This window comes from Scardinius erythrophthalmus, assembly GCF_964197995.2.
Source record: "Scardinius erythrophthalmus genome assembly, chromosome: 9".
Lineage (NCBI taxonomy): Eukaryota > Metazoa > Chordata > Actinopteri > Cypriniformes > Leuciscidae > Scardinius > Scardinius erythrophthalmus.
The window spans coordinates 33198838-33225472 of NC_138229.1; the positions used below are offsets into that span (position 1 = coordinate 33198838).

At 36.9% G+C, this 26635-nt stretch overlaps 3 protein-coding genes and 1 long non-coding RNA gene across 4 annotated transcripts; 2 read left to right on the plus strand and 2 right to left on the minus strand.

Annotated features, from left to right (window-relative positions):
* Positions 1–412: 412 nt before the first annotated feature.
* LOC308695627 (uncharacterized protein) lies at positions 413–2338 on the plus strand (the record flags this gene model as incomplete). Its single annotated transcript, XM_081373812.1, has 4 exons — positions 413–869; positions 964–1044; positions 1233–1313; positions 1413–2338. 4 exons carry the CDS (start codon positions 413–415, stop codon positions 2336–2338), a joined length of 1545 nt encoding a protein of 514 aa, XP_081229938.1.
* A 1849-nt stretch (positions 2339–4187) lies between these two features.
* saga (S-antigen; retina and pineal gland (arrestin) a) lies at positions 4188–11471 on the minus strand (the record flags this gene model as incomplete). The annotated part of the gene is made up of 12 exons (XM_081375035.1): positions 4188–4254; positions 5346–5438; positions 5544–5681; positions 5764–5836; positions 7440–7524; positions 7698–7833; positions 8120–8187; positions 8371–8430; positions 9646–9845; positions 9938–9982; positions 10074–10134; positions 11424–11471. The coding sequence occupies 12 exons, from the start codon at positions 11469–11471 to the stop codon at positions 4188–4190; spliced, it is 1074 nt and encodes a 357-aa protein (XP_081231161.1).
* A 2374-nt stretch (positions 11472–13845) lies between these two features.
* On the plus strand, positions 13846–16476 carry LOC308696371. The gene is made up of 4 exons (XR_014030814.1): positions 13846–13926; positions 14630–14657; positions 15089–15181; positions 15902–16476. It is a non-coding gene; the product is annotated as an uncharacterized lncRNA (long non-coding RNA).
* A 3834-nt stretch (positions 16477–20310) lies between these two features.
* Positions 20311–25261, minus strand: cldn15la (claudin 15-like a; the record flags this gene model as incomplete). Its single annotated transcript, XM_081375041.1, has 5 exons — positions 20311–20392; positions 22808–22921; positions 23567–23648; positions 23761–23925; positions 25045–25261. 5 exons carry the CDS (start codon positions 25259–25261, stop codon positions 20311–20313), a joined length of 660 nt encoding a protein of 219 aa, XP_081231167.1.
* Positions 25262–26635: the final 1374 nt, after the last annotated feature.

A 26635-nucleotide genomic window follows, 5' to 3' on the forward strand; every position in this document is an offset into this window, starting at 1 on the left:
TTCTTCCAAATTGTAAGTATGTTTGATTGTCGCAAGAATGATTTGTGACAATATTGCTTTATATGCTGTTGTTTATTCTTCACTTGAAAAATTGATTCGAAGATTTTTTTTTAGAAGTGCTGTTAGTTTGATAGACAAAAGGTGTGATTGGCATTCAAATAAATTATGCTTTAAAAAAAGATATGTAGAAGATGAATAGTTTGACAATAACAATTTTACACCCAATGATATAAACGATCAATACAATATTATGAATAGCATCACGTGTTTTCCGCATTGCTTATGCCTGGGAGTAACAGCTGTTCAGCTGCGATGCCTCTTTAGTGTTTATTATCTGTTCCCTCCATCCCTTTTTTCTCAGATGATAAGAATAATTACAGGAGTCCTGGTCTCATTAGCCTTCTCATCTGGGATGACTATCGACCGAAGGGAGCTCCTAGTACCTCCACCCCCTGGTTCTCCTGATAGCCTCATTCCTCCTGATGACTACTTTGATGACTCTGCTGCAATTAACAACCACATACCTATATTTGCCTATGATAATTACCCTATAGCAAAAGGAGGCAATCCCATAGCCAGAGGAGGTCAGATTATGCAATATGACGACTCATTAAATGGATATCCTTTACCCATGTTACCAATCCCGCCTGATAGGTATCCCATTCTACCAAAACCTCCGTTTGGGAACACAACTCAAGGATCTCGCACAGTGCCTATGGGACAAAAGCCCGACCTTTCGTACTGTGACATGCTGCTTGAGGCACCAGTGCCTCCACCTGTAGATCAAACGCCCTGGTTCTGTGTTTGCTCACATTGTAAAGGGGGTCCCAGTGGTCCAAAGGGGGACAAAGGAGATAGGGGACTGCCAGGTTATTAATTTGAACCAATTCTTAGTCACCCCATTGTATATGTATAATACAGCAGAAACTGAAGAGTAGATTTTCTTTTATTTCTTTGTTTTAGGTCTTCCCGGTAGTCCAGGATTAAGAGGCTTGCCAGGATTTCAAGGTCGCCCAGGGTTTAATGGTCATCAGGGACAAAAGGGTAAATACAGTCACTTTACTTCTATTCTAAAGACTCATTAAACCTAGTGTTACTGATACAGTTTACTTACAATAGAGTCACTAATCTACCTCTGAGAGTGATCTTGACGATTGAGTACAAAACATAATGGAGTGTTTACAATGATAAGAGGAGCATTGCCAATCACGCTTCCTTTTTTCTTCCAAAAGGCCAAAAAGGTGATATTGGTGAAAAAGGAGATCTGGGTCCATTTGGCTTTACAGGACTCAAAGGACAGAGAAGCCCCAAGGGTAAGTTAGTAAACAGTTTTAGCAACTTAACAAAATAAAATAAAAAATAAGATCACCAAACATTTGTAACTTTGCAACTTTTTAAACATTTTGTCCTAGGTGATAAAGGGGACAGTGGTGTGGATGGAAATCCAGGACAGCAGGGCTCACCTGGTGAGTCAGGACAGTGCCCAGCAATTTGTTACTCAATCCAAGGACCACCAGGAGAACTTGGCCAACCTGGTATGACAGGGGAAAAAGGACTTCCAGGGTTGGGAGGAAGTCCAGGGTCGAAGGGCCAGAAAGGGGATTTGGGGGATGTTGGTCCACATGGAGCTCCAGGTTTAAATGGGCAGAAAGGAGATCAGGGAGAAACGGGTGAGTGTCACTGCAAGGATGGGGTAGACGGTGCAAATGGAATGATCGGAATTCCAGGACTAAAAGGTGGCAAAGGGGACACTGGCCAACAAGGTGCAGCAGGGATAAATGGAGACAAGGGGAAAAAAGGGGATCCTGGGGTAATGGGTGCTCCTGGCCCTTGCTCTCAACCAATTCAGTCTGCTTTTTTAGCAGCACTAAGCAGCAGTTACCCACAGCCAAATTTGCCAATTCCTTTTACTAATGTCTTTTACAACAGAGAATTTAATTTTGACCCCTTTAGAGGCATCTACAGGGCTCCCATCAATGGTACCTATGTCATTAACTACTACTTGGTTGTCTTCAGTAAAGTGCTCAAAGTGGGGCTCTTCCACAACTTCAGACCTGTCCTCAAAAGTACAGGGTCAACAGATCTTGGAACAACTTCTCAACAGGTGGTGCTGCATCTTAACATGGGTGATGAAGTTTGGCTACAGGTGAGAGATGCCGATTCCAACGGGATGTATTCCAATAGTGAGTGCAGCAGTACCTTCTCTGGCTTCCTGCTCTACCCAGACAGTTGTGATATCCCAATGTCACGGGATTTACCAGATCCTTTAACCGGAACATACAGCTGGGGTGAATTAGAGGAACCTACTACCTCTCTTGCTCCAGATGTCCAGTCTTGATGTAACCTAAGCCCAAACACCTAACTAGCACATTTGGTAAATTCTAAGTAAATCTGATATAGTAGGAGCTATAATAATAATAATAATAAACATTTAGACAGTCACATGTTTAGTCCAGAAAGGGATAGTTCACCCAGAAATGAAAATTTTGTCATCATTTACTCACCCTTATGTTGTTCCAAACCTATATGAGTTTCTGTCTTCTGCTGAACACAAAATAATATATTTTGAAGAATGTCAGTAAACCAGACAATTGACAGTAGCCATTGACTTCCAAAGTATTTTTTTGGAAGTCAATGGCTATGTCAACTGTCTGGTTACCAACATTAGTTCAACAGAAGAAAGAGATTCATACAGGTTTGGAACAACATGACGGTGAGTAAATGATGACAAAATATTGCTTTTTGAGTGAACTATCCCTTTAAGTAAAGCTTTTGAAAGGTAAGCTTATTCTACATATTAAAGTAATGCGCATGTTAAATTATATTAAATGAATTCTACATTTGTGCAGTATCGCTACATTATATTTTTATTCAAATATGTGGTTTGTATGGGGGCATTGCCTGCATGTGCTACCTCACGTTTTCAACATATATCATTGTGGAAAAAAATATGTATTTCCTTTTGTACGAGTGTAAACTGTCTCCTGTTGACCTGCTCATGCAATCCTCGTAATGTTGAATTACGTCTGCTAAAATGACAGCAAAACATAGGCAAATTGTTTTGTAAGCATGTATGAGCAGATGCATCTTGTGATATTACATATCGTTATTGAGATTAATATAAAAAAGTATTTATTCAGTCATTTTGGTCCGTATTGACTCTATTGAACTTTATCTATTTTCAATAAATATGGATTAAATACATTTGTCCTTGCACCTTGCCTGTAGTCTGTAATGTTGAAAATCATATTTGGAAAAAAGATCCAGTTACAGTGTCTGTATGAATACTGTTATTTTATAAATAAAAACGAACAAGAACTGTTTTTTTTTTTTTTTTTTGTCCAACCCTTTGTGGTGTTTGTACGATAGAATTTACCTTCTTTATCATGCTTTCATAAACTGAACATCTAGCTACAGTATTTTATTATAATACACTACTTTATAACAATACATTTACTTACACTAAAGAATGCTGCTTTATATCACAAAGTGTGTTGCAACTAAAAAAAATACAAATAAAAATACACACACAGCTAGGACTTTACTATGTAGTTTTATACTATTGTTGTGTAGTCACCAAATTCCAGCAAAGCAGTTTCTTTCAAATTACTAAAGATATACACCAAAATGTCTGCAGAATGGTCTCTAGAGAACTATATATTTGGAAATTGTTCAAATTGACAATAACATTATCTGCTAATAACAGTCCAGAGCAGTGCTCTATTTCAGTGATGCTCTCTATATGATTGTCTATTTTGAACAGCCTTAAATATGCTTCAAGAACTGGTGGACTTCTACATGCATTCCTCAATTCTCGGCAGGTGATACGTTTCCCTCATCCTCATCCTCGGCCATGCCTTTCAAGTAGGTACGCTTAAACTCCTCAAATACCACTTCATCCTCCAGTTCGCTACAAACAGCCACATAAAAAGGACAAGAAGCAGATACATTACACATATATTATTGAAGGTACATAAAAGTGAGTTATTATTAAATAAAAAAAGATAATTTAAATTTGAATCCTAATTCTTGAACATGCAGAGTAAACTGTTTAAATCATGACTGACCTTTCTTTCACTTCAAGAGGCAATAAAGAGAAACAACATTTTTAAGGAGTTGCTTATATATAATTGTATGTGAACCACAAAATATTTAAGAGACAGATAAAAGAACATGCGTAAGGACACTCATTTAATAATACCTGCGTCAGGCTTCGGGTGCATAAGCTGGAAAGGGAGCTCCACTCCAACCTCACTGATATATCAAAACACAAAGCTTATATAAAGGGATCTCAATATAGTCCAAAAGTCTGAGACTGCTAACAAAAAAGTTGGTCTCACTTTATATTATATTATATTATATTATATTATATTATATACACCTGCATCCTACCTCAGTAGCAGCAATACAATATGAACACAGTTAGTACATTGTACTTATTTTTTGTACATAGTACAAATGTAAATTTTGTTCAAAGTACATAGTTAAGGACACCTAATATAAAGTGTGACCAAAATGTTTTTTTACTAGATTTAAATAAGATTTTGCATCTCAGACTTTGTCATATGTTCGTTGGCTGCGTCCGAAATCAAATACTTCCCTGCTATATAGTATGCGAAAAACAGTATATCAAAAGAGTAGGCTAGTATGTCCGAATATTTGGAAAAAGACTGTAGGGGAAAGTCCTACTTCCACTGAGATTACATTACTATCCCATTAGGCTACGGGAGAGGATTTATGAATGGAAGTGAAGGTCAACTGTGGCAACTGTGGTCACGTGAGAGAGTAACAAAATGGTGGATGTAGTATGTTCGAATTCATTCATACCAAGTTCAAATGGACGCAGCATCTGTGTTTGTTCATGAACTTTTGTTATACTTCCACTTCTGAATGCCTCATGTTTTCCATGTTGATTTTCTCCCCCAGAAGTGTTTTGTTATCTAATTATCTTGTTAAGCTTATTAGCCTGTGTGTATATATAGCCCTAGTGTTTCTCTTTTTGTTTTGTCAGTCAAAATTTCAGTTCCCTGCATTCCCTGGTTAACGGTTCGTGTGTTTATTGTTTTGTTTGTTGTACATTTTAACCAATACCCCTGTCTGCCATATATTCAGCTCCCTCGTGTTACAGATTTTCAATTAGGTCTCAGATTTTTGGACTCTACTACATATGCACACACATTAAAGCTTTATTGATATGGAATTCTCTGACTCCAAGATTGAAGAAATTTAATATTTACCTGGTTCCCATAATCCTATATGAAGAAGAAAAACAGAACACATTAGGATGTATGTGACACGCAACAGGTAAAACACACATCAAGCATGTGTGGTTTTAGTATATTGTGTCTTGGGATACAAACCCTCCAACAATAAGCTTCACAACAATTCTGTAAGACACCATGATCCCCAGAACTTCCTTCAGGACTCCCTCTTTGATGCTGCAATAGAGCATTTAAACGTAGTAAACATTTGGAATGCATTAATGAACGTTTTTTTTCCCAATAAACTAAAGCAGCTCTCATTATTTTCACATGGGGACTCACATGCTTGAAGAGGCTAGATTGGTGTCTTCATGCTTCAGTTTTCCATCCAGTGCGATGCCATGCTTTTTTCTGTTATTGGCCATGAGGGGAAGCAAGGTGTAAACTTTGTCCAGTTTGGCACCTGAATCAACAGAGTCCCTGCACCAAATAGGAATCTTCAATCAGATTAATATTTATTGTTTTATTGGACTACATCTACATATCTGTATAAAATGATTACCCAGAGTCCTCTGTGGCCACTGTCTCATTATAACTGTCATTGGAGTACAGCACCACATTGGCGATTTGTTCCACTAAAAGGCAAACAATCACAAGTGTGTTATTTTATATTTACAGCAGTCTGCTTGACTTATGACTCACTGTGTATACAAATATCGGTAACACTTTACAATAAGGTTCATTAGTTAACATTAGTTAATATATTAACTAACATGAACTAACAATGAGCAATACATTTGTCGAAGTATTTATTAATCTCTGTTAATGTTAGTTAATAAAAATACAGCTGTTCATTGTTTGTTCATGTTAGTTCACAGTGCATTAACTAATGCCAACAAATACAACCTTGGGTTTTAATAATCTATTAGTATATGTTGAGATTAATAAATGCTGAAGAAGTATTGTTCATTCTTAGTTCTGATTCACTAAGGTAGTTAACTAATGTTAACTAATGAACCTTATTGTAAAGTGTTACCCAAATATCTACATTTTGTCAATGAATTTGCCAGGATCAATAAGATAACGTAGATCATCTATTAATTAATATTTTTTTAAAACCACACATACAGTATATGCAACGCTATTGACATGTTATGAATTGTGGCAAAAATATCAGGGTGGAACAACTATGCTGATATCATTAAAAGAATAAAACTAACTCTTGAAAAGAAAACCTTATAGTTTGGCATAATCTTTAATCATCTAAAAATATTATTTCTCAGAAAAAAACAGGGAGAAGTTGCGTTAACATTTTATGAAAATTAGAAGAAAAAAAAAGTCTGCCAAATCAAAGTCATGTGGTACAACCAACGTATAGAAACATGCTGAGAATTAAAACAGCCAGAGAACTGTTTTATAGAGGACACCTTATGGGCCCTATAATGCACTTGGTGCAATTTTTTGTGTTTTTTTGCTAGTTTCAGCCCGACACAGTTATCCTTTTCACGTCCTGCACCACGTTGTTTAAATAGCAAATGCATTTACACCTATTTGTGTGCCCATGGACCAATAGACTGCGCCATTGACCATCTGAAACCTGGTCTAAAGTCAATAGCGCAGTATTTGTTATTTAAAGAGCGTGTTAGTAATATGAGCCTATAGGCGGGTGCACAACTCACGCACACTGCTTATTACACACACAGGGCACCAGCACACAAACATGCCAAAAATTAAAAATAAAAGGATTAGAATGTAAAAGATAATTATTGTGTACATAAAGATATGTTTGAATCCAGCTTGTCCCGTAGATGGTCTGCTTGAGAGCGCACCTGTCTTTTAAAGGGAATGGGAGATGAGACTCTGATTGGTTTATTGCACGTCACGCCCAAAACACACCCATTACTCATTAAGAGAATAGGGACAACCCTTTTGACCATGCGCCGGGTGCACCGTCTATTTTTCCCGTCGTTAAACTAACAAAAGTGGATTCGGACACGCCCTAAGTGCACTTGCGCCGTGCGCTTTAAACCATGCACTTAGATCCTTAAATTAGGGCCCTACGTGTCAAAATCAATAAGTCACTTTTTATAAAATGGCACGGTTTGTTCAGGTTGTAAAATAAATCAAACAAAAGAGCACATTTCAAAGAATTTGGCTCATTCATTTGAACTGAAATTTAACTTGAAACACTTATTTCTCGTGTCTACGATTTGTCAACACTTTCAAACTCGCTCTTACCAGAAATAATGATGTTCTTCACATTTTTGTTGGAGTCATTCCTGATTTTGACACTTAAGTTGATGGGTTCCCCATGATAGTAAGTCTACAAGAAAAAAGTCTAAATCATTTAATTTAAGAAAAACTATGGTGCAACATTGCAAACTGATTCATTATATTCCATAAAATGTCATTCTTCATTTAAAAAGCAGTATAAAACGTTGCTAACAAGAAAGAAAGATACATGCATGCTCGCCTAGTGGTCTATTTGAAACCCACCTGTTTTTCTAAGTTTGCCTCCATATGCAGTGGTTTGTCAGACATGAGAAAGTCACGGGTGGTCTGCACACAGGGAGCTGGTCCGAGCTGCTCTGGAGCGTACTGGACCTTGCGAATCGTCAAACATACTGTGCTCCTGATGGTGGTGGAGGGGAACAAGACGTATTATTGTTGAGATACCAAACAATGGTCTTCACTGCTCCACAGACTACATGAGGGAACCTGCTCTTTTGACACTTAACTTGTGGTAATATATATATATATATATATATATATATATATATATATATATATATATATATATATATATAAGCAAATCAGGATAATCAAAGTGGTACAAGCAGATCAAGGTAGGCCTGGATACAACACTGTTTTTCCACCCGAATAGAGAATAAGAACAAAGAGTTGTAGGCTGGACTAACCGTTTGCGAACTTTTGCATTCTGGCTCTCAGCACAAAAGGCTTTCACCTCGAACTGAACAGCACAGTACTGTGAAAAAGTGTAGATATGAAACCACTCAGAGGGCATATATCACGTACATACAAAATGAAACAACTATGTCAGAGAAAGACTGATGACATATTTGATATAACATATGTTGCACCATATCTTAAAACAAAAGGTTCTTCCTAGTTTAGCAGAATAGTTTGATGTTTGACAGTAAGATGTTACCTTTCCAGAATCTTTTGGGCTTGGCTGTATTCCTACTGAGCAGGGCAAGTTATCAGGGAACTAAAGAAACAGAAATATTCTTTATCAGGTCCTTCAATATACAAAAACACAAGACGTTGTTTTATATATCAGAATGAAATAGCACAGATGCACACACACACACAATTGTCACAAATTATGTCATTATTAGGGTTTTAGGTGGCGATACTAAATTTCACCCGTAGGTGTGAGCGAGACTGTAAATGTATAGGCCTGTGTCTGTGGATGTTAGCCCTGCAATGGACTGTCTATGCATCCTACAGCCAGAGACGGTGGGATAGGCACAACGCACAAGCAGTTTAGAGAATGGATGCAGGTCATTATTACAACTGAATGCAAACAAAAAATTATGACCTGATGGAGTTTGGGTTCCTTGCCAGTGTTGCCTCTGTCCCCTTCTGTCCCTCCATTGACAGTTGCGCAACTTACACTTTGACGCTTTAAAAAGTTCGTAAAGAGATCGTAATCTTTATGAATTGAGTGTTTTGCTCCTAATTTTCGGAAGAAACTTGAGCGCTTAAACTTGAGATTTAATTTAATCCTTTATTCACATTGATCAGCGAACATAAACAGAAGCTCAACCGGACCAAACCTCATTGGTTCTTGCGGAAACATGCTGCGTTACATGAGAATGATCATAGTTTTATGATCTCTTTATGAACTTTTTGTCAGCTGCGTAGCTGTCAATGGAGGGACAGAAAGCTATCAGATTTCATTTAAAAATATCTTTGTGTTCCTAAGATGAATGAAAGTCTTACAGGTTTGGGACGACATGAAGGTGATTAATTAATGACAGAATTTTCATTTTTGGGTGAACTAACCCTTTAACATTCAACAATATTGTTGATTTGACTGCACTGACTATTGGAGGAGAACTGAACTGAGCTGGACGACGACATTACTTTTTTTCTGCAGAACTGCTTTATAGATGAAACTGACTAATTTAATTGATGATCTTTACAACAGAACTGAATCAACACTGACTGAAATTATACTAATGTTTGTATCATTTAATCATTTTCCTGATGTTCATCACTAGCTGCTTCGAAACAATCTGAATTGTAAGCTCTATTTAAATAAAGGTTGAATTGACTGTGATGGTACCATGGTCTTTGATGCACCTTGAAAAACATGTAAATACCATGGTACATGAATAAGGTGATGCGATTCAGTACCATAGTATCATTTCTAATTTTGCAAGGAAAAGGTCTAATGTAATCACTTGAAGATGCTTACTTCAAAGAAAAACGGGTAGGCATTGTCTCCCAGTTTGCGCAGTAGTTTATCCTGAACCTTGGTGAGAATGCCCTGCTCTTTGTCCTGCAGTGGGGGGTAGATCTGCCGGGTGGCCATGTAGATCTCTCGTTTGAACGAGATGCCCATCACGTCCGTATCATCGCGGCCGTATCGGAACACGCAGGACAAGCTGGCGTATGCTAGAGGGCGACACAATCACAAAGCGCTTCATATTATAATACATCTGATTTATCCTCTGTTCAGTTTGTAAACTTTGAATGAATCTAGTGACCTTTTTTCCCTTTCAGCTGTTCAGGGTCAACGAGAAGGACGCCATCTGACGGAGAAGGAAAAGGTAAAAGTAAATGCAAGTTTTAAGAAAACTTGGTAAGTGCTTAAAATCACAGTAAAATGATTCTCTCACGTACCCACTGGATCCACTGAGTCAACACGGTCAACAAAGTCTCTCCTCCCCATATACACACCAACCTGATTCAAAAACACAACATATATTACTTAACAAGCCTAAAAGAGGAAAAGTCTTTTGTGTTGTTGTTCTTTTTCCCAGGTCCTCTTATCTAACATAAACAGACTAATAACCGATCACATCCTCTGCATGTTGAACACACACTTTCCATTGCTTCTGTAGAGCCACAAATCATATTTTGCTGTGGCCGTTGTCCAGTTGCGGTAAGACTTTACAATAAGGTCTCATTTGCTAACATTAGTAAATGTAGGCCTGATTTCTAACATGAACTAACAATGAGCAATACATTTGTTGCAATATTTATTTATCTTTGTTAATGCCAGTTAATAAAAACCCAACTGTCATTAATCGTTCATGTTAGTTCACAGTGCATTACCTAATGTTAACAACGAATGTATTAGTAAATGTTGAAATTAACATTAAATAAGATTACTAAATGCTGTAGAAGTATTGTTATTTCTTAGTTCATGTTAACTGAAGTAGTTAACTAATGTTAACAAATGAAACCTTACCATAAATCCTTGTCTGAGAAATGAGAAACACCAAAATATTTCTGCATGTCCCACAGATTTTCTGTCAGCCATTTAGAATCAACTAGACAGCCACATACAATCGAACAAGAAACCAAATGTACACCTGATCACACCTGCATGTGCAGCCTGTGAATTATTCTACAACAAGTAAAATAAAATTCAATCAAAAGCATTATTATTTATACTGTATATATAGTGAACTCCAACAAGAAGATCCCTGGTTCGAATCCTGGCTGAGTCAGGAAGCCTTTATGTGTGGAGTTTGCATGCTCTCCCTGTGTGGGCTTGGTGGGCTCCCTGTCTTTCCCTTGGGTGCTCCAGTTTCTTCCACAATCCATAAACATTCAGGATAGATGAAATTGAGACACTGAATTGCCAGTGAGTGAAAGTGTCCATCCAACCAGGGTATTCTCTTGCCTATGGTCTGAGAAGCTGCGATAGGCTTCCAGCATCCCCTCAACCCAACATAGGAAGGGTTTGGAGAATAGATGGATAGTCAACTCCACATATAGTCAACTCTAAAGGTGTTGATTCCTTGTATCAAAGTTTACTCTATTAATCAAGTTTAGTATTAAATTATTTTTTATCGTCAATTTAGGCATTTTCTTTTAATAACCATTTGAAGAGAAAGAATAAAAGCATTTCAGGCTTATTTTGTACCCTATTCATGCAAATATATTCTCTTTATTACTATATTAAGGTACTATATCCACCTGTATAGTTATGTTGATTATATTTTTGAAGTTGCCTTAACTTACCGACTTGTCCTTGGATATTTTCTTGAAGACGACCTGTTTTGGACTCATTGTTGTTTAGAGACTTAAACAAACACAAACAAACAAACAAACAAACAAACAAACAAACAAACAAACAAACAAAACAACAATAAATTAATGCTTAGATTAATGTCGAGCCAGTATGCAATGTAAACCTACCTGCAACAATCATTGCATGTAAGTCACTGACTTTTATTACAGAAAAAGTCCTTCAAGCTATAATGTACAATAATATTCTTCATATATCATCTAGTAAACCTTAATCAAGGCTTTCCAACATCAGAGTGACTTCAAAACTCAGATTATTTTTTACATAACAGTGACATAAAGTCAACATTACTCATGACCCACATAACACCCAACAGAAGGTCCTTTAAATTCTACATGCATTATGAATTTCATACCTGGCAGTGATGCTTCGACTAATTTGTGAGGTCTGAGGCTTGAGGACAGAGAAAGCAGAGACCCGTGGGGAGGAGATGGTATTTGTACTCAGGATGTGTATTGCCCAACTAATCAGGTTAGGCAGGGTTATAGCTAAAATCCCCTTCACACATTCTCCAGCTTTCCAAATAGACAGACGGATATGGATAGATAGCTTGCTGTGCTTTCTGCATGTGCTATACCTGCCTGAGCGGATTGGGTTGGTTCGCTTTAGTCAGCATTGGGGGAGATTACTAGGCACTGACACTCTGTGCACAACCACTTTATTTGTCAGGGCAAGTCACGTGCCGAGAAATGTGGTCTCTCTCATGAGCTTTGTGTGTAAACAGCTCACTAGTTGTTTATAGGGTGGGAAATTTCAACTTGTATACAAAATCTGAGTCAAAAATACAATTAGAAGTCAGTCTATAAAACAAATGCATTTGCACATTGTAACTGCGGAACTAATAAATAATCAATGTAATCAATCAAATAAACATTATAAATAAAAGTTTTAGTTACAGTATATTATACTTACTAACAGTATTCATTGGGTGGGAGTGTTTATCATTAAAAGAAATAAAACTCTTTATTCGGTGGTCCACTTTACACATTCTAGTAACTATAAGTAACTTTGCAACTACATGTCAATAAGCAGTTTTTTTATTTTGCAAACACTTTATTTTGATGCTCCCCCAACAGACTTTCTACTGACTATAAGTAATTTTGCAACTACAACTTATTACCCGAACCCTAACACTACCAGTCTACTATAGTACTATAATACTCTGATGAGAGTTAGTAGACATATAGTGGATCATTGAAATAAAGTTTAACCTAAAACTCATGTATATATATATATATATATATGGATATATTCAAGGATATATAATACATCCATAGAGATTTAATCAAAGGAGGCGATGCTCAGAGGTATTAATCATTGATAGTGTCTCAGTTATAATCCCAGACTGTCAGTGTCAGCAGTGTAAACACCTAGGAAGCTGAGGAGGGATTACCACCATGAAAGAGATGAAGTCATATTAGTGCCCAAGCCCTGAAAGGGCAAAGGCCTTATTGTTTTCCGTAGGATTATTCATTCTTCTTATTATTAGGGCCCAAGCCCCAAAGGCGCGGAGGCACGATTGTTTTTCTAAGAATTATTATTATTATTATTTTTAATTATTTTATTCTTTTGGGGCCCTTTTCATGCTTAAAAAACTCATGAAAATTGGCACACATGTTGGAATCGTACACTGTAAACCCTAATGTTGTCTTTACTTAAACAATCAAGTTTACTTGACTAAACATTACTTTAAATTTTGCATTTTGGCCCTGTCACTCAAAAATATAAGTTCAAATAACTTATTTACCTTCAAAATACATAAACTTAAGATTTCAAGTGCTGTGAGCTCAAAATCATGATTAATCCTTACAAAAGGTCAATTTCACAAATGTTGTTTTCTTGACTGTGAAATGATAATACATTCATACATGCTTTCAGTGCAAGGTGTCATTCTTGTTTTACCAGAAAACAAATGGCTTTCATTATATTACAATTATTGATTGTAATGGAAATAAACTTATAAAAAAAAAAAAAAAAAAAAAAAAAAAACTGATACTTTAAACTTGATAAATAAACTTTAATACCCATATACAAGTGTTTTTGTAATACTTGCACAGTTTTCAGTAGCCTTTTTAATACAAGCTCATACATTTGTATAAACAGGCACGTGAACATATGCCACGTGCCAAAATGCATGAAAGAGTTCCTCACAGCCACCTCCCAAGTCTCATTAAAAAATATACAAAATAACAGAAATACAGCGAGGACACATTATGTTTAACATTAAATCAAATTCATTTCAAATCGGTTTAATTAAAATGGCTCTCTCTGGTCTTCCTTTGATGCGATTGGCCACGCAAGTAGTTCTGCCTGGCAACAAGAGAACTAATGCACTGATTGGTGGATTACAAAATTGGTGATTTTCGCATGGTCTGTTGCTGAAACCAATTTCAAGACGTCACGGCTACGGGAGTTTTTCTTTTTGTACCATTCTCGGTAAGTACAATTATTAAGATACAAAGTTATTTTGTGTGACTTTTTAAAACTGAATGTTTATTTAAATCCTTGCACGGTTCTATAATAAAAGAGAACGCAGCCATAACGTTGATTACAATATTTCCTGGTCAAACTTTTCCAACATAACGTTAACCACTAATTAACATTATTTTATTGATGGTTTTGTGATGATATACAAACTGCCATATCAAACGGTTCTTTATTTTATTAGTAATAGTAAAATATAAACTTAATCATTGTGTAATCATGTAATTTTCGGCAACAGTTGAGACCAGCTAACGTAACGTTAGTGATGTTTTTTTTTTTTTGGTCAAACTTTGACAACCTCGACATTACTTAACGATATTTTCTTCATGATTTTGTGATGGTATGATTATTGAAATGTCAACAGCTTTTTTCTTATTTTACCTGTGAGATACATATTTGATGATCTTTTTTTCTGTGCAAGAAAGAACATGGCAGCTAACGTTACTGCTTAGACCATGTGGGTTATTTTTCCCGGGCAAACTTTGTCTGTTTCACCAGTAATTGACAATATTTTCATTATACATTTCTGATTGATTGAGAAATCTACTTATTTGGTATTTTGACTTGTAAAACGTAGTATTTCGTAAAGTATCTATCATAAGTTATAAGAACATTGTTACTATAGCTACTATTTTCAACTGTTTTTCTGTTACAGGTGATCTGAGACAAGAACATGTGGAAATGTAAGTGCTGTATTTTTAACTCTGCAAAAAGAGGGGAACTTCTCAAACATTATCATTTAAAACATGGTGGTCATACAAAAACTGTACCTTTTCCATGCCTACACAATGACTGTCTTAGTACATTCAACTCCATAAGTAGTTTAAAAGTTCATCTGGCAAAAATTCATGCAAAAACACACTTGGGACATGATCGGGAAATAGCACCACAGAATTTCTGAGCCCTGCACTGAAGCAGATTTTATTAAATTTATACAGATTTGGAATAAATTGAGGGTGACTAAATTATGACAGAATTTTCATTTTGGGGAAACAATCCCTTTAAAAGCATTTCATTTTGTCAGCATTTAATCGTATATTCTCATAAAAGTGCTTCAAATATATTGATTAGTTGTTGTTGTGGCGTTAATGGAATTTCGTGTTTTCCTCTGAAGTCAGCCCAGCCAACGGAGGTCCGAACCCTTGTGATTCGAGGACTACCCATCATGCTTAGAGATGATGACGACTCTTTCTTCAAGTCATGTTTAGTAAGTGCATCTGTTCTTAACCTGTTTACATTAAAATTACACCTGTGCTCCCATTAGTCTAAGCATTTGTCAAGCATTTGAAAATCATGTTGATTTTAAAGCAATAGTTTACCCAAAAATGGAAATTTGCAGGACTATTCACTTTCAGACTATTCAAGAGGAATATAAGTTTGTTTCTTCATCTGAAAAGATTTGGAGAACTTTAGCATTACATCACTTGCTCACAAATTGATTCGAACAGGTGCTCAAACTCATCAAACAGCTGATAAAAACATCACAATAATCCACAATTAATCCTCACGTTCTCTTACTCTTACGTACAACACCCGTTCGCTACAGAGGATCAATTTGTGAGCAAGTGATGTGATGTGAGGCTACAGTTCTCCAAATCGTTTCAGACAAAAAAAAAAATCCTCTATATATTGAATGGCCTGAGAGTGAGTGCATTTTAATGTTTGGGTGAACTATTCCTTTAAAATACAAATGTGGCCAAGTCTTCAAATTAATAAACATATTTATATTGCATACTTAAAAAAAGTATTGTCTTTGCTGGAAACATGTACATTTTTGTAAAGTCAAATGCATACTTGTCCATATAATTTGGGATTAGGGTTAGTGATTTGTGTTTTTAATAAATCTAGTGCACATTCTGATAAACATGCATTGATAAACATTTGATACCTGATCGCAATACTCTATTTATGCCTGTTTTTTCACTAGGTGTCTGATCATCGCAACTCCATCCTTGATGTGCCAGTGGGCATCTTATTTGAGGACACTGAACTCCAGCCCCACAATTCCTTGTATTTAACTTGTACGATTGGAATAATACTTGAAGGTCAAGTGGTGATGGAAAAAATGCAGGACCTTCCACAGGCTATGTGTCTCCTCTTTGGTCTGATCCACGCACTAGACCTGAATTACCCAAAATCACTTGCCAGCATGTTTGATTTCATCCAGCGTGTGCTAATGTCAATTGGACAGAATTCTCTCAAGCCTAAATTGCAGTCTCTGGCAAACCAGCTTTTTGTTTAAAAAAGCGTTACTGTGAGACTTTAATACCACTGTGAGAATGTTCTACAAATTAATGTAAATGTAAAAAGAATGTATACATTACGTTTACATGTTCAGTACATTAACACAAATGTGAGACTTAAGTGTAATGTTTAAGTGATCAGAGTTGTACAATTGATGTAGTTATACTTAATGTTGGACATTGTTGCTATCTTTAGAGCTTTGTGCAGGGTGTGACTCATTTCCATTTGACATTTTGGTCAATAAAGACTCAAAGGATCAATATGTTGTTCATTGTTTTATGTAAGTGCAGTGTGCACAAAGCTTACAGTCAAAAATAATAACTTTAAAATTTAGAATTAAATTCTAATTTCAGTTAAATTTTCATGTTGAGTTTACTTAAATATACAAGTATTCTTGAAATTAACAATTAGTTAAGTGAACTTTATTGTTTAAGTACATTAAATAATCATCAAGTTTGGTGAACTAAACAATTTAAGTCAAGTCTACATAAGCACCAAGTTAGGTAAACTTAAATATGCACGTTTTGGGAGACCCCATTACTCAATTAAATTGAGGCAACGAGTTTACTCAAATCAATTAAGTTCAATCAACTTATTTGGGTTTTCAGTGTATTAGGGCCGAACAGAAGCTGGTACTTGGGCGTGGCCGGGGTGCTCCACAGCACCCCCTTGAGTGCTGTCCAAAATCTTGGTTCACATATCATACACACTTGCACGTACATGTATGAAACTCAGTTAACCATAGCACGCAGTGATCACTTTCTGCATTTTAAAAGATTTGGTAACACTTTAGAATACTGTTCCATCATTAATGAATAACTACACAGGAACAATGAGTAATGCATTATTAACAGTCTAGTAACTGCTATTAACTAACAAGAAACTCTGATTAAAAAATTTGTAAGTAATAGTGTTGAATGAGGAAGTTCACTATTAGCTAATCAACAACTACTATTTTTTCAGATCTCCCAGAGGAGAACTACTATACAGGATAGGGATTTGTCATGCTTTTCACTTTAGAATACTGATCCAAATAATTAGTAATTCCCTCTGAAGGATTTGGTAATACATTCAAACAGTCATTACTAGTGGGTTACCATGATCTTTACTTCAGAATTAATGGTCACACTTTAGTTTATAGGGTCCAGTTATCACTATCAACTAACTATTAACTACGACTTTTGCCTCAATAAACCCCAAATTACTGCTTATTAATAGCTTGTAAGGTTTGTTAAGTTTAGGTATTTGGTAGGAATTGGGTAGAATATGGTCATGCAGAATAAGGAATTAATATGTGCTTTATAAGTAATAATAAACAGCGAAAATCCTAGTTATATGCATGCTAATAAACAACTAATAGTGAGAATTGGACCCTAAACTATAGTGTTACCGAATTAATTACATTATGCATTATTCATGTTAATTATGAACCTGTAGTGGTTCTCCTCTGGGAGGTATGAAAAAATAGCAGTTATTGATGAGCTAATGTGAATATCACATTTGAGACACTATTACTTAATTAGTTCATCAAAGTTTCTTGTTAGTTAATGGTAGTTACTAGAGTGTTAATAGGGCATTACTCATTTGTTCCTGTGTAGTTATTCATTGATGATGGAACAGTATTATAAAGTGTTACCAAAGATTAATATATATATATATATATATATATATATATATATATATATATATATATATACACAGTGCTATGCATACGTTTAGACACCCATGCTAAAGTTGACTAAAAAGAGGAATAAAAAATCATCTTTTGGAAATTGAACTTAATGCCTTAATTTAAAAAATGAGGAAAAATCCAACCTTCACCAATTTTCTTTGTGAATTAATAATGTATCGTAAATAAATAAATGTTCTTCCTTAAAATACAGGGTGCATAAGTTTGGACACCCCTATGTTAAATTCCCATAGAGGCAGGCAAATTTTTATTTTTAAAGGCCAGTTACTTCATGGAGCCAGGATACTATGCATCCTGATAAAGTTCTCTTGGCCTTTGGAATTAAAATAGCCCCACATTATCACATAGCCTTCACCATACCTGGTAAAGGCTAAGTAACTGGCCTTTAAAAATAAAAATCTGCCTGCCTCTATGGGAATTTAACATAGGGGTGTCCAAACTTATGCACCCTGTATTTTAAGGAAGAACATTTATTTATTTACGATACATTATTCATTCACAAAGAAAATTGGTGTCCTTAAAGGTTGGATTTTTCCTCATTTTTTAAATTAAGGCATTAAGTTCAATTTCCAAAAGATGATTTTTTTATTCCTCTTTTTAGTCAACTTTAGCATAGGTGTCTAAACTTATGCATAGCACTGTATATATATTCCAGTTTGTTTTCCTTTGTGTTAGGTTTTCATTCTGTTTTATGGACTTTTCGTTTGTATCTCCTTTTCCTGTGTTCTGTTCCTGTTTCCTTTGTTCCCCACATTACCGCTCTTCATTTGTTGTCATGGTTACTGTAGTTTTTGATAGACATAAACACAGAAGCCGTCTTGCTCCGTACACTTAGTTTATTGAACTCTCTCCACATCTGTGCTCTCTGTTCCACGTCATGGGAGGAGGGCTGGCCTTAAAGGGAAATACATAACTCTACATTTACTAATGATGTTGCACACCTGGTTCTGGTTAAGTTTGTCATTTAGTCCTGCATATTTAAGCCCTGAATTTGGTTCAGTTCATTGTCCTGTATTGTTTTTGAGTTTAAGTCAAAGCTGTTACGTTTTGTAGGCTACTCCTGCGATTCCTGTATTTTTGTCCTGTATTCCTTTGTTTTGTTTATTAATAAAGTTTAATAGCTGATATTGAGATCCACCTATCTCTGCTTTTCCATCATCTTCGTCTGCATGGCCCAACGTAAGACTTTGATTTCAGTTCTGGTTTTGAATCGAAACTAGTTTAGCTTTACAGGGATTACACTTTGAAAGATATGATGTGATGTGGTAATTGGCAAAATTTATTCATTCATTTTCAGAAATCAGAACCATAAAATTGTCAGTTAAAAAATTATTTATTCACATTTCATTTTTGACATATTGTGTAGTTAATTGGGCATTGGATGGTCTCTACTCAAACTAAGCATGTTTAGAGGAGAAGGGCTAGTTGTTACATTAGGAAGTTGTCTCAAAGGCTATATTTCTCAGTAACTATATGATTTTATATATTTTATTAAACGTTTTATTATAAATCATATTTTATATGTATTATATAAATTTGTGAAATCTGACATTCTCCTAATTACATGCCCAATATCATCATATTTTTATGAACACATGTAGGATACATTATGATAATTGTGTAGAAGTCATTATTGTTTTATTTAAACAGCCGGTCCCAAATACCAAATACAATGTGACAACATGCCCTGCCAGCTATCATGTGATCACGTGTGTTTGTTTCCTAGGGTAATAACAGTGTGTAAATGTTACAAAGTGTTTCTGTAGCCAATGTGTAATGTAAGTTCCCATAGAGAAATTACATTTAAAAAATGAACCTACGAGGAGAAATATTCTCTGCAGTAAAAAGCTTTCCCCAGTCTCCCCATACATAAAAACACAAGTCTAAACACCATGGCTCAAACCATTAATAAGGTTTGTTAGTTAAAATTAGTTAATGTATTAACTAACATGAACTAACTATGAGCATTTTTTACTGTATTGGTTAATCTTTGTTAACATTAGTTAATAAAAAAACAGCTGTTAATTGTTAGTTAACAGTGCATTAACTAATTTTAACAAGATTTGAATAAAGTATTAGTAAATGTTGAAATTAACATTAACAAAGATTAATAAATGCTGTATACGTGCAGTTCATTATTAGTTCATGTTAACTAATGTAGTTAACTAATGTTCACTAACAAACCTTATTGTAAAGTGTTACCAATATCTAGATATCTTAATTCACAGAACATATTTTTTTTCCCTGAAGTTCAGCATTCATGACAATTTAAGTGATCTTTACATTTGCCATGATTTAGTCCTAAAACAACAACAAAACAAAAAAAGTTGCAAAAACATAATTGAGTAAAACAACGTAACAAAAGTTCAGCCTTGTTAATATGGGTGGGTAATATGGGTGTCTCAAACGTAAGCTTTTGACGTCTCTGCAGTAGATGGAGCGGGAGTATAGATTGTCTTTGGCTTTCCACCTGGGTAGTATGCCCTGTTAAAAAGAGAAAAAAAAAAACTTTCAAAAAACAGCAAGATTAGAAATATAAGGAGTAAAAAATACTATGAAAATATTTCCAGTTTTACAGAATGCCTGTTTATTACGTATAACCGTATATTTCATTACATGATATAATGTTAATATACCTACTTTATACCTTATACTTTAAGCAAAATCTGCATTTTTACCTTACAATGTACTGATATCCACCACAATAATACAGGTGGCAGGTTTATCGTAAGCTGCCTGTTCATAGCACGGTCAATACTCATGTATTGACATTTACTAAATAGACTATTAAATAGACTATTACTGGCCCACAAATGGCCCAGCCTTCCCCAACACGCCTCCCCTCCAGTCGCGCTGCTCCCTCAGGTCATCAGACGGATCAGGGAGGACAGACACTCAGTCCTTCTGGTGGGTGCTCTGGCGGAACCAACCGTGGTTCCTAGAGTTAACACAGCTGCACTCAGCAGCCCCGTTGTGGGCCCTTCACCTCTGGCCTCTTGAGAGTCGTGAACAATATTTCTGAGGCTAGAACCCGTCACAAGACGCCTTTAGGCAGTTTAGGCAGTCTGAGGAGCTCTTTGCGTGCTTCGGTGGCCGCACCAAAGGTCATCCGGTCACGAAGGAAAGATTGTCCCACTGGATAGTGGATGCGATTGCGTTGGCCTACGCTTCGATGGGCCTATAGTGCCCAATTGGAGTTAAAGCACGCTCCACCAGAGGCATGGCCTTATCCTGGGTATGGTCCAGCCAGCCCGTTCTCATCCCAAGGCGTCATATACTGACGCTTTTGACATTTCGTCTACATCGAATGCACATGGCACCCTTTAGCGTCAATATGAGACGCAGATAGATATGGGCCAGAAGGCGCCTCCTAGCGGTCTAACCCTAACCCTACCCCAGACCTAAACCTACCCATAACCGAACAAAGCTCTGTGTGTGTCATATTGACGCTAAAGGGTGCCATGTGCGTTCGATGTAGACGAAATGTCAAAAGCGTCAGTATATGATGCCCTAGGATGAGAATGCGTTGGTCCAGCGGAGTGTCTATTGCCGACATTTGTGCGGCGGCCGGCTGGTCCTCGCCGTCCACATTCACCAGATTCTATAACCTGGATATCCCTTGTAAGCACAGGTACTGTCTGTATAAGCTGGCCATTGACCTCTACGTGAGCTCAACCCACTAGAACCCCCCCCATGCGAGTCCCATGTTGTTGGGCTTTATATTACCCTATCTTAGCCTTGGCACCCTTGGGCCCTTATTCATATGTCCTGGGCCAGGGCCCCAGAATGATTGTCGTTTTGTAGTTCTAAGCATGGCGCAATTGGACTGGCTTCCCATTGAATCTAGCGATGCAGTACGATTGAACCGTATCCAAAGGGAACGTACTCAGTTACTAATGTAACCTCGGTTCCCTGAGATAACTGGAACGAGTACTGCGTCACTGGCCATGCTTTCACGCTGCACGACTCAGGGTGTACTCACACTAGCCAGTTTGAACCGTGCCCGAGTGCGTTTGACCACCAAAGCGCGGTTCGTTTGACTAGTGTGAGTGCTCCGAACCGTGCCCGGGCGCGGCTCGATTAGCCGGCCCTGGCCCGCTTGGAAGAGGTGGGCCAGAGCACGGTTCAGTTGGACTCGAGCGCGGTTCGCATGCAGTGTGAGCGCTAACCGTGCTGGAGCACGGAACAGGACGCGTGACGTCACGGTTTTGCGACGCTCCAAAACCAACATGCAAACCTCCTCATACGAGCAGCACGATTACGTGAAAATTTTCGTGCCACAAAGGCGATAGATCTGTTTAACAACAGGCTGTGAGAGGGCTGTGGACCACCGTGGACCAAACGACTCAAAATTATCCACAAAGTAAACAGAGCGATGGACTCCATTGTGTTCAGTGAGAGCGCCGCTCTTCCTGTTTATCCCGAAACCGTCGCACCATAATGACGTAAGCGTGCTCCGGCACGAATGCTGAAACCCTATGTGAGTGCAGGCCAGAGGGGGAGTGGGGAGGGGGGACAATCGTACTTGGGCCCGGTTCATGGCAACCGTGCCTAGTGTGAGTACACCCTAAGTCAAATTAACCTGATTCCCTATGGCAGAAGGGCAGGCTTTCTCCCTCTACTTGTACATAGTTGTATGTACATACTTGTATGTACACAAACCCGCTGCACAAACCAAATGTACTTGGTTATGTTAGTAACCAAGTACATTTTTCCTTGCAACAAAATCCCATACATTTGACAGTATTTTTACAGTAAAATTACAAATAATGTGATGTTAAACCATTCACAGTTTTTCCACAGTATATGGTAAGGTAGCTTAAAGTTAACCAGTTAACTAATTTTTCTGGTTAATTTTTTTTTTACAGTGTAGAGAATTGTCTTATGTGTGATATTTACCCTTTGTCTTTCGCTTGAGAGGCTCTTTTAAAGGCACTGCACTCGAATGCACCACCCAGGATACACAGCGCTCCACCAGCCCAACCTATATAGAGACCAGTACCCAGCTCAAATCTGCAAACAAAGGCAGATAGTTAGGTGTATGTGGCTACTTAACAATATATCTGGAACAAATTTGTATCCGAAAGTGTGCTAAACCTGACAATAGGCTACTCCATTTGAGGATGTCCTAATTTGTAAAACACAATGTAGGCTACTTGATATATAATGAGTTGCCATCAATGTTTCTGTTGATTTCTTGGTCTGATGATTCAGTGGGGAGTCAGATGTGTTTTATAAGGGTTGGAGCTGAACTCTGCAGGACAGTGGCCCTTCAGGAGCGGAATTTGACACCATTACCCTAGAGCAGGAGTGTCCAAACTCGGTCCTGGAGGACCACTGTCCTAGAGAGGTTAGCTTCAACTTTCCTCAACACACCTGCCTAGAGGATACTACTATGCCAAGTAAGACATTGATTAGCTGGTTCAGGTGAGTTAACTTGGGGTTAGAGCTGAACTCTGCACTACAGTAGCCCTCCAGGAGCAGAATTGGATACCCCTGGTTTAGAGGGTCATTGTAGAAATGCAGAATGTTTTCTGTAAGTGTTACAGTTAGAATGTAGATTAGAGTTAGGTTATAGTAATTAGCTATATGAAAACAGAAGTCTATGGAATGTCCCCATTTAGATAAGTAAATGTGTGTGCATTTGAGTCTTCTCACCTGACGCCTCCATAGAACGGGTCATTGAATTCTTGAACAATCCGTGCAGCGTACCAAGATACAGCCACCATAGTGCAAAGACCTATGGAGATAGAAATATTTCTTAATTATTATAGATGCTAAATAGGTGGAAACATGCAGACAACTAAACAATAGAAACTGCATATTCATATGGACAATGTATTTCTGTTTACCTGCAAGGGTGAAGATAATGCCGCCAATGGCCATAGTCTTGCCTTTTGCCTCGTCTGTTTTTGACCCAAACTTAATGCATTTTAGCCCCATGGTAGATAAAATTATACCAACCAGCCCCATGATCAGGGCGATGATCGTTAATGCTCGACATGCTTGAATATGAACTGAAAACAAGAAGGACAAACAAAAACAAAGAGTTTAGTCTTTGATTTTTGAGTTTAGAGTTTAGTCTGTAATTTTTTCTTATAGCCTACTGTAACTTTGGTGTGTGCAGGTTTCATTGTATCTAAAATTTGGTGAAGTGTTAATAAAATTATGCATATAAAAGTTTATCATTAATCATTATAGTGGTCTTTGTTATGATTGGCATCACTGATCTATGGTAGTGATAGGTTCTTTCATTAACACTGCATCATGAAGCTTCTAAACTTTTTTGAATCTTTTGTTTCGAATCAGTGCTTCAAAGCGCGCATCAAACTGGCCTATGTAGCCTACAGCAAACATAATATACTGTTTCAAAACGTTTTACAGTTTCAGTGGTTCTGCCGCTAGGGGCACTGAACTGGTAAACCCATGCATGAACTAGTGTATAATATGGTTTTAACTGATCTTGCGTCAGTTTTATTAATATAGATTAAGTTTTAATGACAAAAACAGTGTGTATGTGTTAGATTGCTTCAAAACACTTAGAAAATAAAGATTCCAAAAGCAAGTTTTAGCAGCAATCTCATAGAAGAACCATTTTTGGTTCCACAAAGAACCTTTCAGTGATCAGATCTTAAAATAACTATTTTTATAGTGTGAAGAACATTTTAAAAATCGAAAGAAAAATTTTCCACAGTAAAGAAGCATTTGCGGATTCTAATAGTTCCATTGATATACAATGTTCTTCGCAGAACCATTATTTTTAAAATTAAATCATTTTGCAAAGCAATTGTTTCAATTGTTTCAGGGTCTCAAAAAGCTCTGTTTCTTCGATTACTAGTGTATATGTTTATCATTTAATAAAAGTCAGTAATACTTAAAAAATAAAATCAAGAGATAAAAGTGGATGTAGGTGGTTCTCCATATTGTTACAACACAAAATGGCCGCCAGAGATTGAACATGGAGAAAGAGTTTTACCAAGTTCCAGGTCCAAGTATAGTTCCTCAAAAATCCAATGCAAGATTCTAAAACAGTCTTGTATACGTTTATATTCATAATAGGAATTAATTACTCTTAAGGTGTGCTGATTTTACAGAGAAAGCCTAATAACCTGGTTTCATTTTAAATTGGTTCCTACCTGGCAAGGCTAACATGGATTGAAAGTCTTGGCAGTTGGCCTTTCCAGTGCTGTCCTCGCCGCAGGCATGCCATAGGTTCTCATAGAGGCGGTTTGAAACGATTACGGTGCCTTGAACACTAGATATCTTCCAGTAGTCATTAGCCACAGCAAGGCCAGTAACCACCCAGCCGATCAAACACATGAAGAATCCAGTCACTTCTAATGCTGTTGACATTTTTACCCTTCGCACACAAAGTGAGTGTAATAGAAGATGGATAGAAAATTGTAGGCTAGAATAATGTGCTAGAATAGTCCTGTGAACCTTTCTCTACTCCAGATAACCAAGTTTGAATTTTTCTTCCGTTGAGCAGCAGGACTTCAACCTTCTGGAGGGTCATAAAGCCATTGCCGCACCCAAGAACCCACTCAGCTAATGACAATGATGACTGTTGATAATGGGTGTGATCGTTTCATATAGTGAGACACACATTTACTCTGGTCACACCATTACCATATTATCATATGATTGTAGTCTCTTTCTGTGATTATATTAAAACTAATGTAATAAATATTGCATAAAAATAGAGCCTACGACAACCTGAGAGTGTGACTGGCTCTTTTAGTCACCAAATTATTTATCCATCAATCCATTTTCCTAACTGATTGTCCTATGTATGATTGCGGATGCTGGGACTATCCCTGCGTCTCGGGAAAGTCCATCGCCAGGATAACACAATAAACTTTACACATTCAGTCACCGATTCAGTGGAAAACTATAAAAAGATCCACTAACAGCATGAACCAATATGTGTTTAATATAATTTAAAAAAATTTCAGAGAAATCTCACATCAGTGTAATAGTGGTATTGTACTGTATTGCATAATTATTGTGAGCATTTTGAGTGTGGTAATAGATCAAAAGAGAAACTGAAATGTCATTGCCAGTGACTGAGGGAACTGAAAAAAAAAAAATCCCTTTATGGATGGGATAGCTCACTGGATAATCCCCTTCTACATTACTTGATGACAAAAGTTGCCAGGATGTAGTTATGTAGGACGCAGAGTTTGTTTCATACCGAAAAACATTCCAAATTTATACCAGTTCAGACAATGTTGAAAATATTCAAAAATATTGTCTCATTGATCCACATTTCATGGACTGCTTTCCGGATGGTTTTGCTGGGACACTATATTAATGGTCTTCTCTATGTAATATTGATGAGCAATACAAAGGGTGTCAGTTATACAAATGCTCCCCAGTGTACATCAGTGTGTTAGTACAGACAGTAAGTGAGAGAACTTAATTTACAACAGGAATAAGCTTCAGGATTACACTTTAAGGATTTTGTGTAAGTAAGTTTGTGGTAACTCTTTTAAAAAACAAATTTGTCAGTTTCCCTTTGTATTAATGGTAGTTGATGCTGTGAAAAAAAGCATATTCATAAATATAAATTAAAAATATGTCTCTCTCTTTGGTTTCACTGTAACCTGTTTTCAACAGTTAGGACCATATTTGGGTCATATATCTTCATGGTTTTATGGCTTGCCAGTTAATGGTTGATTATCTTCAGAGCTCAAAGTCCAAGCTCTCTCAATAAACAGATGACTT